A 14987-nucleotide genomic window follows, 5' to 3' on the forward strand; every position below is an offset into this window, starting at 1 on the left:
AGCTGCCATAGATATAGCCCAGCTATGTATGTTTATATTTTCCCTGGAGTCTCACGGTATTTACAATGCTCTCTCTCATTTGAAGATCTGAAAAAAAATCTGCATTTTGCACGTGAACCACAAGAAAAAGCTCAGGAGGCTGGAGCTTGCTACAGAACTGCTGGATCACAGAATCACAGAATCACAGAATTTCTAGGTTGGAAGAGACCTCAAGATCATCGAGTCCAACCTCTGACCTAACACTAACAGTCCCCACTAAACCATATCCCTAAGCTCTACATCTAAACGTCTTTTAAAGACTTCCAGGGATGGTGACTCCACCACTTCCCTGGGCAGCCTGTTCCAATGTCTAACAGCCCTTTCGGTAAAGAAGTTCTTCCTAAGATCCAACCTAAAACTCCCCTGGCGCAACTTAAGCCCATTCCCCCTCGTCCTGTCACCAGGCACATGGGAGAACAAACCAACCCCCACCTCACTACAGCCTCCTTTAAGGTACCTCTAGAGAGCAATAAGGTCGCCCCTGAGCCTCCTCTTCTCCAGGCTGAACAAGCCCAGCTCCCTCAGCAGCTCCTCGTAGGACTTGTTCTCCAGGCCCCTCACCAGCTTCGTCGCCCTTCTCTGGACTCGCTCAAGCACCTCCATGTCCTTCTTGTAGTGAGGGGCCCAAAACTGAACATAGTACTCGAGGTGCGGCCTCACCAGAGCCGAGTACAGAGGGGACAATCACTTCCCTAGACCTGTTGGCCACACTGTTTCTTATGCAAGCCAGGATGCCGTTGGCCTTCTTGGCCACCTGAGCACGCTGCTGGCTCATATTCAGCCGACTATCAATCATCACTCCCAGGTCCTTCCCTGCCTGGCAGCTCTCCAACCACTCATCTCCCAGCCTGTAGCTCTGCTTGGGGTTATTGCGCCCCAGGTGCAGGACCCAGCACTTGACCTTGTTGAACTTCATGCAGTTGACCTCAGCCCATCGGTGCAGCCTATCCAGATCCTCCTGCAGAGCTTTCCTACCCTCGAGCAGATCGACACACACGCCTAACTTGGTGTCATCTGCGAACTTACTGAGGGTGCACTCAATGCCCTCGTCCAGATCATTGATGAAGATATTAAAGAGGACCGGCCCCAGCACCGAGCCCTGGGGAACGCCACTAGTGACTGGCCTCCAACTGGACTTGACTCCATTCACCACGACTCTTTGGGCCCGGCTATCCAGCCAGTTTCTAACCCAACGAAGCATGCGCCAGTCCAAGCCAAGAGCAGCCAGTTTCTTGAGGAGAATGCTGTGGGAAACGGCATCAAAAGCCTTGCTGAAGTCAAGGTAGACCACATCCACAGCCTTTCCCTCGTCCACCCAGCGCGTCACTTTGTCATAGAAGGAGATCAGGTTCGTGAAGCAGGACCTGCCTTTCATAAACCCATGCTGACTGGGCCTGATCACCTGCTTGCCCTACAAGTGCCGTGTGATGACTCTCAGGAGGATCTGCTCCATGAGCTTCCCTGGCACTGAGGTCAAACTGATGAGTGCCTCTTGCCAAAATTAGTGTCAGAAAATACTTTATCCACATGGTGCTTTGCACATCAGGGTGTTTGTTTATTCCAGGTTTTAATTTGTATCTATTTAATGAAGATCCTTTAAGCAAAAGAGCTCAGTAATAAACCTACTTACTTTGCCCACACAGTCCAAGACATTTTCTATAAATACCACACTCGGGATAAAATAGCTCACTGATTCACTGATACATCTAGAGACAATGCTATTACCAAAGGGAATACCATATTCTACACATTATATAACAATAAAAATAATAGCAACAGCAATAATAATAATGATGATGATGATAATATTTTTTTCCTTCCCAGTTGCTATTTTCTGTCAATCAACAGTTAAACGCTTTATCTGCCGGCTAATAATAATTCTTATTTTTATATTTGCAGAGCACCTTGATACATTGCTAGACTTTGGTTTGACAGGGGTCTGCAGTTGAAAGTCCTAGTGTATGGAAGACCCTGCTGCATATGGCTCAGATAGGCAAGGCAGCTGGAGGAGGGCTCAGAGACTTGCTGCAAGTCAGGAGCAAGACAGCAGGTGAGCAAAGGTTTTGATGGAAGGGCTCTGGAGTCCAAGAAGAGTTTCTTAGTCCACAGACCATCCAAAGGCATGCTAAGACTTATGTTTATATATATCTTTCAGGATAAAAAAATTAGGCATGCCTGTATTGTTAAATGCACCCAAAAACATAGAAATTATCTGAATGTCTATGAATTCAGATAAAAAGAAGCTGATTATGCTTTCTGAATCTCCTGTCATTTAACCCATAAACTAGGTCTCTGATCAGAGCTATCAGTGATGAAGATTGGTTAAAAAAAGCGAAGTTAATAAACAATTCTGGGCTAAGGGCTGTCAGAAAGGTAAAGATAAAATGCCTTACTTAAGGGTCCCCCATGTATAATAATGCAGACTAGTGTGTGCTCCACTTTGATGTGAACTAATTGTTTCATAGACTCTATCTTCAGGATCTGCTAGAAGGATTATTTCTTATGAGGTACTTAAAAATAAAACATTTTCCTCTCCAGCTAAAGTATTAATAACCAAACACTTACTGGCAGGGTAATCTGTAAATAAAGAATATGAAATACTTTGTTAAGGCATATTATCAGTAGTAGCATTACTTAAGTAATATGTGCACATCCGCTTGAATCATACCTTGACATTTACATGTACATATTTACAAAAAAAGTCTTTATGCAAAGCAGTCACTGCAAGTGGGTACAAAGCACATTTAAAAGTAAAATATCCAGAACCTATTATGATCTACTCTCTCTATTTGTTTTATTTATTTATTTCCCCATAGGTCTCATTTGCAGGTAGAATTTTTATCTAGTAGATCCTCTGTAGATAAGCAAATATGTACAGCTCATGTTGAAGTGAAATACTTCAAAACAGTTAGCTATATCAGCATCATTCACTTAACACTCATACTTTGATACAGTGACCGTATTAAATGCTTGGCTTATTTGATTAGCTCTAATTTGTTTGGTCCAAAAAGAAAGGCAAAATAGCGAATATCAATTTAAAACCTAAAAAGTATTTAAAAATAACAGATAAGGAGATTTCAAATTATACTTTTGTTTTTATTTTCATAGAATGTCTAGAAAGGCTTTTCCTGAATGGTAAGTTTTAGTCACCCAGGAAAATTTAATTTTGAATATGTGCTTTCCTGTACCTTTAGACAAGCCTTTCAATTGGAGAGGAGCAATCTGCTCTGGCAGATGAAACAATAACAAATAAGCCAAATTTTCCATCAGCTCTAAAGACAGAGCCACATAAAATACTGAAATCAAACTCCTTCTATTTACATGAAATACAACAATTTAATTAAATAACGAGTTCAGTAACATGCATTCAGCTCAGAGGGGACATTGTATCATGAAGAATTTCATAAATAAAAAAAAAAATTAATCAGCAACACATTCTGCTTTCTTTTGTTCTAAAGCTTAAATTACTCAATTTTTTTTTGTTTTTTTTTTGGCTTCCCCCCACGTAGAATAATGATATAGACTGCTGGTCAGATTGCAGACAACACAGCTCTCATATTCTTCTGAAATATCTGCAGTTCTGCACAGATTCATGACATCGTGAGCATATGCAGCATACTTCCTAATTCTTCATCCATGTTATGGGTACAAATATGAAGCCGGATGTGAATCCAGAATATGTTGGCCTTTTCCCCTGAAGTATCGTTCATATTCCTTTCAAACTTAACAGTGAACAATTGATAACCTATCTCTAAAAATGCTTTTACAGCTATTTTTGCACTCACTCTGAGTCTGACTCATGACTTTAGGGGACCTCCCTTACAGTTTCTTCTTTTTCCTCCCATTGTCCAAATCCTCCTCATTATATACACTTACACAGAAGCATATAAGGCACAGATGAGTCACAATATCCCTATCTTTCTGAATTCACTGTACGTTGTTGACCTTGAAAAGCAGATTCTTTCAAACTAACAGTGCTTACTTGGAGAATAATTTGATTGAAGAAGAGCTTGAAGAAGAATAGGTCAAAAGAATTTTTATTCTTTCACTAAGAATTCTGGCTGTTACCTTTGGTGGCTTGCGCTTTCCATTTCTCCCGGTTCTGCTGCACCACCTCAGTCCAGGTGGCTTTAAAACATTTGAAGTCCACAGTGAGTATGGAGCAGTTGAGTGAGGCACTTCCTTCTGACCCAGTGCTCTTGACACTTGATCTTTTAACATCAGAGGGACTAATGCTATTCAGACTGGGACACAACATCACAAAACACAGCAGAAATCAGTAGCTTATACACCCAAATACAGCTAAGAAGAAATCATTACTGTAAGTCTAGATAACTTAACAGAGTCAAACATAAAAAAATGAAGATAAGCTTTAATATGTTCTCTCTCATAGTCCCCTCCTTCCCATCCCAGAGCAATCAATGTTAAAGCAAACAGCACAATCTGAGCCAGTATTGGAAATAAAGGGCAGCTTTTCTATTATTATTTTTGGTATCCAAAGTCCCTTAGAAAAAGAATCACTCAAAGTGTTGCCTAGATTATTTTTGTTGTGCATCTTCACTACCTAAATATTCACTAACCCTAAATGATGTCAGTCAAGTGTGCAGATACTTCCCATTTCTCTTTTGTATTTCTATACTTCTAACATGTAGTAATGAGTGCCTCGCAGCGACACTCACTACCTTCTCTTTGATATTAGTGACTGAGAAAGCACTAAAGTTTACCTGATCTACAAATGGCTACAACCATTTGTGTTTGCTGCCTTTGGAGGCATGGCTTAATTTTATGCCAGCCCCCCTCTTTGCCCTGCCTTGGGCTGGGGTTCCCCTGCAACACAATCACATCACAAGGTGAGCTGTGGTATTTATTGGCAGTGTGGACAACAGGCTTTAAACCACACAGCTGACATACAGCACAGAGGGAAAACCAGGATAGCTGAGTGCAAGAGCAACAGATGTGGATTGAAGGGAGAGGATGAGTGATTATTTACCTGGAACGCCTGAACCCGGACATGCCAGAGCGGGAAGCTTCATCGATGAGCGGTGTCACAATCTTCTCAGTCATGTCAGTTAGCACAGTAAAAGTGGGCTCCACGATGAAATCAATGAAACCTGATCAGAAATGTAAGCACAGCCAAGCAGGTGAAAGAAGGATTTCTGTGGAGGCACTGCTTCAGTGTTCACAGACAACCTAACCATAACAAATTATACTTCACTGAAAGAGGGACCAGCAAATACTACAAGACAAAAACGGAGTTACATGTCAACCCCTGACCCAGAAGCTTCAGTATAGCAAACAATAAAAGGTACCTCCTTAAACACTGGAAAGAACTTTGCAAATCAGAACACAAACAGATGCATCAGAATTTGTTTCATATGAGGAGTGTGATATTTAAGCCAAATTCTTAACGGATTTGGTTAAAACCCAGTTTGAGAAATGAAGTCTCTAAAAGCAGAAAGTTTATATAACAGGAATAATACTGGTAAGCTCTGCTGGTGTGGAGTTGTATACACACTTCCCTTACTGCATATCAGTAGGTTGCTGGGAATATTCTCTTCTCAGTGCTCACCTTGCATATTGTTACTGATTGCTATTCCACCCATTTTTTGACATGAGAAAAAAAAAAAAAAAAAAGGACCAAATCACTTCTACTTCAATATACAGTTTGGCAGAGATGGACACAATTCTGATCTGAATGTTGGGAAGGGCAGACGAGAGGGCCCTGTGGCCACAAACTCAAGAGATGAAAGAAAATCCAAGTTGTGCAGATAAAATGTGAGAGTGAGGGGCCTTCCCACAAATCCTTACTTAGGGCAAGAGCTATTTTTTATGTTCATCTTAACACTTCATTTTGCAAATTTCTTAGTGCTATAGGTAGCCAATGTCCTTAATATCTCTTAAGGTGATTCAGTTCTTTCCCTTCTGGACCTGAAGTATGGTATTGGGCTTTTAGTGGCTACTGATGTGTGAGAACCTGCAGTATTTTTATTTTATTCTACACTGGATGACCACGGCACTGTTACCCATGATGGGAGGAAAAATCATTCAGGCCATGGTTTCCTGTTCTGTGTTAGCTCTGGGGCCTAAAGCACCAATTTTTGCTCTAGTACTATGTATGTCTATGGACCAGATACTACATTGCTAAATTATCTTAATTCTGCCCCGTTTTGCCAGTATGAAACAACCACAAGAGTAAGACATTTCAGTCTTCAACCCCACCCTATGGTGTACTGATTTTTAATAACATTTATTCTTTATTAATTTGAATCTCCCAATGATGCTCATATAGAATGGTATAAGGGTTAACACTGTCCACATTCCATCATCAATCATACTGAATTCCACCATAAGTCATGCAAACTACAGATTTTTCAGTCCATCCACAGATACTTTACAACTTCATTATCAAATATACTTCTCTAAATTGCTACCATACAGTTTTGAGATTGCTTCCAATTCAACGTGGGGTTTGGCTGAGAATTTACCATAAAGTTAAAATAGAGTAGTAGATCCTCTAGGAAAAGATTATCAATTTACATTTTTAAAGATTTGGTAATTATTAACTATTAATTAGACATTCCTACAATTAAAATCTCTCTGACTGGATCATGATGTGTTACAGCACACACTGGTGATTCTGGGTGATAACAGAACAGTAAAAGAAGAGACCTCATGGGCCAGGCACCTGCATATTCAGATGCTTTGAGACACACAATAGAGTGCAAAGGAGTTGAACATCCTTCCAGTTCCATTTCTATTGGGTGATTTTTACTATATTTCTAAAATGATGGATAATTAAGTGTATTTTCATGTCTAGCCTGAATAAAGCATAACTTGCAAGTTCTGTATATTCTGTATATTACACAGTATTTTGTAAACTGGGGGGAAAATGTTGTGCAATACCAAACCTTTGGTCTTATCTGAACATCTGAATCATGTTCCTCCATGACCCTGGGACAGTCTTATCTATTCAAACTTATGGAAAAATAATTCCCTTCCTCTCTGGGTGTTAATCAGAAATGCATGCAATATGAAGCCACAACAGGAAACTATGTACTAGATCACAATCCAGATAACCCTAGCAAACTTCATACAATTTTTATAAACATTGGAAATTGTACTAACTGAGAAAAGTATTAAATGTGCCACAGGGACCCTGAGGATACTGAGAATTTTATTTACATGTGGGTGCGTCCGCCTGTCTATACATCTCTTGTATTCTCCTTTTTTTTTTTTTTTTTTTACTTCTTAATGACCAAAGAAATCCAACCCATCATATCTTATCTATCTTATCACTTCTGCTTGGCAAGTAATACCACTGCCAATTGCTTCATCACCACTAACAACCCTGAGACACGCAAATCTCTGATATCATGTGTATGACTGTCACTAACTTCAGCAATGGAGTGGTGGGATCCAGTTACTGAGATACTTGCCATCCATGCATAAAAACAAAGTCCAGTTTTAAGTGTTAGATCTAAGAAACGAGCTTTCCCTGGGAGAAGTCTTGCATCTCATTAACAAATGCAGGCAGACATTGCACAAGGGACAACAGGTGAACAAACTTGAAGATGTATAACTTTTTATGGTAACACTGAAACAAGGGTAATATAATTATCTCTGTACCGAAGCAGAGTGTGTGTGATATTTCTTCCTCTATAGCCTGAATAAGTTATTCTATTATGTTATCTTTAAATAGGAATTAAAATAAAATTCGGAAACAGTCTGCTATCATAGAAACAGAACTTGGGACTTTATTAGTAATTATGTAACTTAAATCATATTCCCAAGCACAACCACCCCAGTCTTTCTTTTTACCTGAAGACACTGTACTTTAAGTGTGATTTAGTTTGCTAACTAAAAATAAAAAATAAAAAGATCAAGTAATGAACCTGGGTTTTAAAACCTATTGATGCTAATGCTAATGACCTATTCATCAACTTCTTTGTCTATAGAATGAGTGTGGTAAATATTTCTGTATCCTAGTGACTAGGATGATTTTACTAATTAACACATCACATTGAGGAGGTCATGCCAAGCACCTACGCAGAGTTCATTCAATCCACCTAAAAACACCACCACGGCAAACACTGACTAGAAAATAGTTTTCCTAAAGCCCATCTCAAAACAAACAAACCAGAATCATTCATTCATCAGTCTTTATTCAATGTTTTCTGAAGCTGTAATTCTCTTTCTTTCTAGTCAATGGACAAAAATAAAAGGATGCTGCTACATTTATTAGCTGCAAGAGAGGCTGATCTCCCATCAAACAAGCTTGCTACAGTCTGAGATAGACAGAGATGTTTTAACTCCTGATATTCTTGTGTGGAAATACAAGTCTGGGCCTGGTTTTGTTTCCAAACTCTGTGCCTCTCCTACTCCGGTCAGCAGCCTGACTTCTGGACAGAGAAATCTCCTGTCTTCTGTACCTCACTGGGGTACAGAAATATGTAATTCAACCATTTTACTGAAGAAGAAAAAATATGATCAACCAGTCATTAGCATTAGTTGGTTTTAAATCAAGGTTCGTTACTTTATGTTTGTTTTTTAAATTATGAGTTTAAATACTGAACAATTTCTTTACAAATTTAAGCAACAAGTGAATGAGACATTCTTTCTTTTGAGGAAATTTTGGTTGTTCAATTGCTCCATTTTCATGGAAAGAGTGCATACAGCAAAGCCTTCTGTCTTCATTTGTGAAGAACTTTCTTAAATAAAAATGCTTGCCCATTGCCCAATTGACCATTGAGCAACAAACAAGCAACTACAAACTCGCCAAGCCCCCAGAACAAGATTTCTAGGATCTGCCCTTTTCAGAGCCAAAAGCACCATTTCATTTCACAAAGGACAGATTGTTTTTATTTGTAGAAATTCAAGGCTGCTTGCTACAGATAATGGCATGATTTCGAATTCAAGAGGAACTTTTACAAAGAAATGCAGTAATTATTATTCCAGGGAACAATCTGTTCAGGCTATTAATCCGATAAATAAATGAATAAGCACAGATTATTTCTCTGAGAATCTGGCCTACAACTTTGAAAGCCTTACCTCAGCGGATAGGCAGAAAATGTAAGAGTTTTTGATTTAATAAAAGAGATGTTACAGAAAGATAATGCCAATATATTTAGCAGGCTGAGAAATTAAAACTTTATAATGTTAGAAAGTAAGATTTATAGGCAGTGCCCTATTAATGTTAATGGATGACAAAACTGCACAAACTGAGTATAGTGACAATATTTAACTATATATATCTCTCTTTACAAACTGATGGAGTGCCTCTTTTATAAGTGTAATTATCTTGGTGATGGTTTATTTCATCCTCAGTTTTGCAGTGGCTTCACAGAATCACATAATCATCTAGGTTGGAAGAGACCTCTAAGATCACCTAGTCCAACCTCTGACCTAACACTAACAAGTCTTCCACTAAACCATATCACTAAGCTCCACATCTAAATGTCTCTTAAACACTTCCAGGGATGGTGACTCCACCACTTCCCTGGGCAGCCCATTCCAATGCCTAACAACCCTTTCAGTAAAGAAGTTCTTCCTAATAGCCAATCTAAACCTCCTCTGGCGCAACTTTAGCCCATTCCCCCTCGTCCTGTCACCAGGCACATGGGAGAATAGACCAACCCCCACCTCGCTACAGCCTCCTTTAAGGTACCTCTAGAGAGAGCAATAAGGTCGCCCCTGAGCCTCCTCTTCTCCAGACTGAACAAGCCCAGCTCCCTCAGCAGCTCCTCATAGGACTTGTTCTCCAGGCCCCTCATCAGCTTTGTTGCCCCTCTCTGGACTCGCTCAAGCACCTCCATGTCCTTCTTGTAGCGAGGGGCCCAAAACTGAACACAGTACTCGAGGTGCGGCCTCACCAGAGCTGAGTACAGAGGGGACAATCACTTCCCTAGACCTGTTGGCCACACTGTTTCTTATGCAAGCCAGGATGCCGTTGGCCTTCTTGGCCACCTGAGCACACTGCTGGCTCATATTCAGCTGATTATCCACCAATACTCCCAGGTCCTTCTCTGCCAGGCAGCTTTCCAACCACTCATCTCCCAGCCTGTAGCTCTGCTTGGGGTTGTTGTGCCCCAGGTGCAGGACCCGGCACTTGGCCTTGTTGAACTTCATGCAGTTGACCTCAGCCCATCGGTGCAGCCTATCCAGATCCTCCTGCAGAGCCTTCCTACCCTCGAGCAGATCGACACACGCACCTAACTTGGTGTCATCTTCAAACTTACTGAGGGTGCACTCGATCCCCTTGACACAAGGTGCATCGGTGTAGAAGTTTCTTGGTTCTCCTGGCCTTCCAGACAAAGAAGCATAACAGAAGAGAACAAGGCAAATAGTATTCCAAGTACACTGCAACCATACACCAGGATGTGGAAGGGGCTGCATGGGAAGCACAGCTCCTCTTCTCTGTAAGGAGTGAGGGACATAACTGAAAGCTGCTAGAACCAGTATGAAAGAGATGTCTCTACATGCCCTTTCCTCCACATGAGCCAGAAAAAGAGGGATTGTCTTCTCCCATAGCACAGCAGCTGGTATAGTCTGCCCAGACGTCCTCAATATGGGTTTTAACCGAGACTAACTCTCAAAGTTTGCTGCTGCTTCCCTCCACAGAGCTCACTACAAAACACAAATTACCTCAGCAGTTGCATTGTGCTGTACACTTATACCCACTTTTTTGGGTTACTGTTAGGAAGGGGTACGCTCTTACACGTTTGGCAACTAAGCTAGGCCTGTGCAGGGCTTTTCAAGTTCAGATTCTTGGCTGAACTGCCTAAACTTTTAGAGCCACAAAAATCTGGGATGGAGTCCCCTCAGAGAATGGCTTGCCTAACAGCAACAATGAAATAATTTTAAACAAACAAACAACAACAACAACAAAACAGCTCTGAGGCACAGATGTGCATCTGAGCTTTCTTAAGTTTGGGAATATCTTTGTTTAATTCTTTGGCCAGCTCTTTACAGCTCAGGAGACAGCTGAGAAATTTCATACTTCAAATTTTTTGTTTGTTTCCATTGAATACATTTACTTTCTTCCTGCTTCTGGACTCAGTTCCTTCATTTTTAGGGTCAGCATTATATTTCTCTTGTTCTGCTTCATACTCTATTCTCCAGTCAAGGTTTGATCACATTCTTCTCCTCTCTATTTCACTTGCTTTCTGGGTATAACAATCTACCCACAAATCCACCTTTTCTTTTGGAAAATTTTTCTTTTTATGCTCCCAGCCTGCTGAATGTATTTACTTCACTTAACTCCTCTTGACATCTCCCCATATATCAGACTTGTTGCCATATCCTCCCACTTTTCACTCAATAATTGGAGGAAACAGTAGGGTAGAGTGAACCCTCAGTGAATTCTCAGATGACACAAAACACGGGGTCTGGATGACTCACCAGAGGGCCATGCAGCCATCCAGAGGGGCCTTGACAGGCTGGAGAAGGGGGCTGGCAAAAATCTCATGAAGTGCAATAGGGAGAAGTGCAAAGTCCTGCACCTGGGGAAGAACAACCCCAGGCTCCAGTATGCACTGAGGGCCACACAACTTGAAAGCAGCTTTGCAGAAAAGGACCTAGAATACCTGGTAGACACCAGGTTGAACACAAATCAGCAATGTGCCCTTGCTGCTATGAAGGCTAAGGGTAGTCTTGGCTGCATTAGGTTGTATTGTCAGCAAGTCAAGAGAGGTGATCCTTCCCCTCTAATCAGCATTGGTGAGGCTGCACCTGGAGTACCGTGTCCAGTTGTGGGGCCTCCAGTACAAGAGAGACCTGGACATAATGGAAAGAGTCCAAAGGAGGGCCACCAAGATAATCAAGGGACTGAAGCACCCCTGCTATGAGGAGAGGCTGAGACAGTTGAGACTGTTGAGCCTGGAGAAGAGGAGGCTCGGGGAGATTTTATCTATGCCTATAAGCATCTGAAGGAAGGGTGCAAAGAAGATGGAGCCAGGCTCTTGCCAGTGGTGCCCAATGCTAGGACAAGAGGCAATGGGCACACACAGGAACATGAGACATTCTGTCTGAACATCAAGAAGCACTTCTTTATTGTGCAGGTGATGGAACACTGGCACAGGTTGCTCACAGAGATTGTAAAGTCTCCCTCTTTGGAAATCTTTAAAAGTCATGTGGACATGGTCCCAGGCAACCCTCTCTAGGTGTCTTTGCTTGATCAGGAGGGTTGGATCAGATGACCTCCGGAGGTCTTTTCCAGCCTTTACCATTCTCTGATTCTCTGACTCTGTGAGAGGTAGACAAAGCACTACCAGTGAGTCTGTAAAAAGATATCTGCTTCTGAATGGATGGAGTTGAAAAAGGTTTGCTGTTTGCTTCGCTTCAGTACAAAATATTGGTTGGCTTGGAGCAATTGGAGTGAAAAAGTGGAAGGAATAAACGAAATTTTAAAAAAGCAATAGTTTTTGCCCAGGTCATCAAAAGGACTGATAATAGGTTTCCACATCCACTAACAATACTCATATCATAACATGTTGCCATGCACACCTCTTATCCACAGCTCAGAAAACCACAGAGTAGTGTCGTAACTGGGCACTGCAGTCAGCCCTGCAGTCAGATCAGAGATAACTCATTTACTGCATAGATCCATCACCATAAATTTAATGTCTCCTCAGCTTTGAACTGTTGATCTGGAGAAAATAACACCATTGCACTTTATTATTTCCTCTCTTTAACCTCGTTTCAAATGATCACTGTGATCTTAGCCCCACAGGGAAGAATAAGTTTTGTTTGTTGAAGAATCTTAGGATGAACCAAAAGGGACATACCTATTTGAGACTGAGCAACCATCGTAGACTTGCGGTCACACAATGGAGAGAAAGGAAGCCCTAGTTCTGCTTCTTTGTCACCCTGGAGAAACAAAATTGAGAATAAATTAGAACTAGACAAGACACGCTGAACTTTGATATCTTAGGTCATTGCAGTAAAAGCCACACATTTTACTTTCTCTAGTGAAGTGGGTTTTGTATATGTGTGTATGTTTCTTAAACACAAATTATTCGTGGACAATTGAGTCTGGCTGGAAAAGTAGCTGTACAAGGAGAAGTTTGTAAATTGAGCATCTTAACTCTACTGAATCTTTCCTCAGAGCTTTCCCTGCTTGTTTGGTACTTCCATGAACCAATTAAACACCCACTTGAGCACAAAAACACTTCTCACTGTAGCTCTCTGGAAAACACAGCAAAACTCACTTCTTGGAACAAACCTTTCAAGAGAAAACATCAGTGTCAGGATGATCTTTCAGGATTTGCACTTGTTTGTATGCCTTTTTTCATTTTTCAGATAAGGATTTCACTCATAGCTGGCCAAATGCAGATTACTTTTTTTGTTTTTCAGATAAGGATTTCACTCATAGCTGGCCAAATGCAGATTACTTTTTTGTCCAAAGGAAACACTGACATTGTCTGTTATAAATTGCTTTATGCTGAGAGGACACATAGGATGACATAGTTTCAGTAATCCACTGTGAGCATACAAATTTAAATAGCTTGTTAAATATATACTTATATATATATATATATATATATATATATATATACACTAGAGAATCAATTCCTTAAATCAGCAGCTCACTTTAACTGTGCTGAAGATCATGCCAGTGTTCTGAGAATAACTTCTGTAGGTATAAGAAGTGTCTTTTCTTTGTTGTTAATATAACATACATGAAATGGTGGAATAAATTCTGTTAGAATTTTGGGTGAAACAATAATTTTCTTCCACTGTGGCACAATTCTGCTTTATGTTAGGAGTCCAACGTTCAAAATTCAAGGTAAAACAGAAACTAAACACAAATACAGTTCAAAGTAACCTTCCATTACTTTGTCTGCCATGTCTTTCAGGAAAGAATTTTTCAATGCCAGCTCTTACCTAATCATAGGTCTTCTCTTACTCCTAATTCTGTTGCCTAATTCTATTTAGCAGGAAGCCCCTAGCTGCCTTCCTGACTGCTCAAAGAGATACTTGACTTCTAAGCTGTTTGGGCAGATCCCTCATGGCTGGCTAAATTGCATAAGTAAAACACACAAGATGTTTCCTTTGAGACATGCTCACTGTAACTGCTGAATATATATATATATAAAAGTATTCAGAAGCAGCATTCACACTTACAGCACAGTTGGTTCATGTAGGAAGACCTGTGTCACATCACAGAATACTTGGAAACCAACAGGGCTGGGGAACTGAACTAACATGGTTTAAGTGAGGCTTTATGTCTCATAAAGCACAGAACAGAAAGGATGGGAAATAATCTGCACTTAAAGAGCGTAAGAAAATAAATACCTGAACTGAAGCCAGTCCAACTTCTTAGTCCCATGGTCCCCTCTAGCTAGTGGCAATTTTTAGCTTGTATGCAGAAAAGAGTGTGTGTTGCTCTTCTGCTGTCAGGTAGGGATGCATTTATTTACCTACTATTACATAACTTCAATGAACCTAAGTCTACACTTCATGGTAAGTTTAAGGGTTTTCCTAAAAAGGGAGTTAATGCTGCGTCTTAATTTGGAACTAGAATGCAGGTTTTACATAAAGCTTTATCTAAATGTGAAGACATTTGTCATTCAAAAACAACATAAGATTTGTTGGCTGAAAGAAAATTATCCCTGTGAAAACATAAAATAATAATTTTGTCTTTATTACACTTGTAAAGCAGATCCAAACTTGGGCTTTTGTGATCTTACGTTTAGCTAATCTTAATTCCCTTACAAATCTTTAGGGCACTCAGCAATGGTATATTTTATCAAACTTAGTACCCTTCTGAGCTAAAATAGAAGAATAAACATGGGACAAAAGAATAAACATGCCCAGAGGTAAAGTCTTCCCTAAAATGTATGTGAAGATCATCCTCTTTACATGAGTCTCCCATGTGACAATGCAGGGACAGCTGAAGGCATGATTTACCTACTTCCACCTAGTAAACCCATTCTTGGTTTGAAAAACAA

General features: G+C 40.4%; 1 protein-coding gene across 14 annotated transcripts in view; it reads right to left on the bottom strand.

The window, feature by feature from the left end:
- The window catches only part of PDE1C (phosphodiesterase 1C), a 369737-nt gene that overhangs the window by 36743 nt on the left and 318007 nt on the right, over window positions 1–14987 (bottom strand). For all 14 annotated transcript variants that reach the window (XM_084509312.1, XM_084509305.1, XM_084509314.1 and 11 more), the window contains 3 exons: window positions 12822–12903; window positions 5030–5150; window positions 4108–4283 (listed from right to left, as the gene is read on the bottom strand). In XM_084509312.1, the coding sequence (XP_084365438.1) occupies window positions 4108–4283; window positions 5030–5150; window positions 12822–12903 (379 nt within the window). The remainder of the gene's footprint in view (window positions 1–4107; window positions 4284–5029; window positions 5151–12821; window positions 12904–14987) is intronic.

Source organism: Aythya ferina (genome assembly GCF_964211825.1).
Source record: "Aythya ferina genome assembly, chromosome: 2".
Lineage (NCBI taxonomy): Eukaryota > Metazoa > Chordata > Aves > Anseriformes > Anatidae > Aythya > Aythya ferina.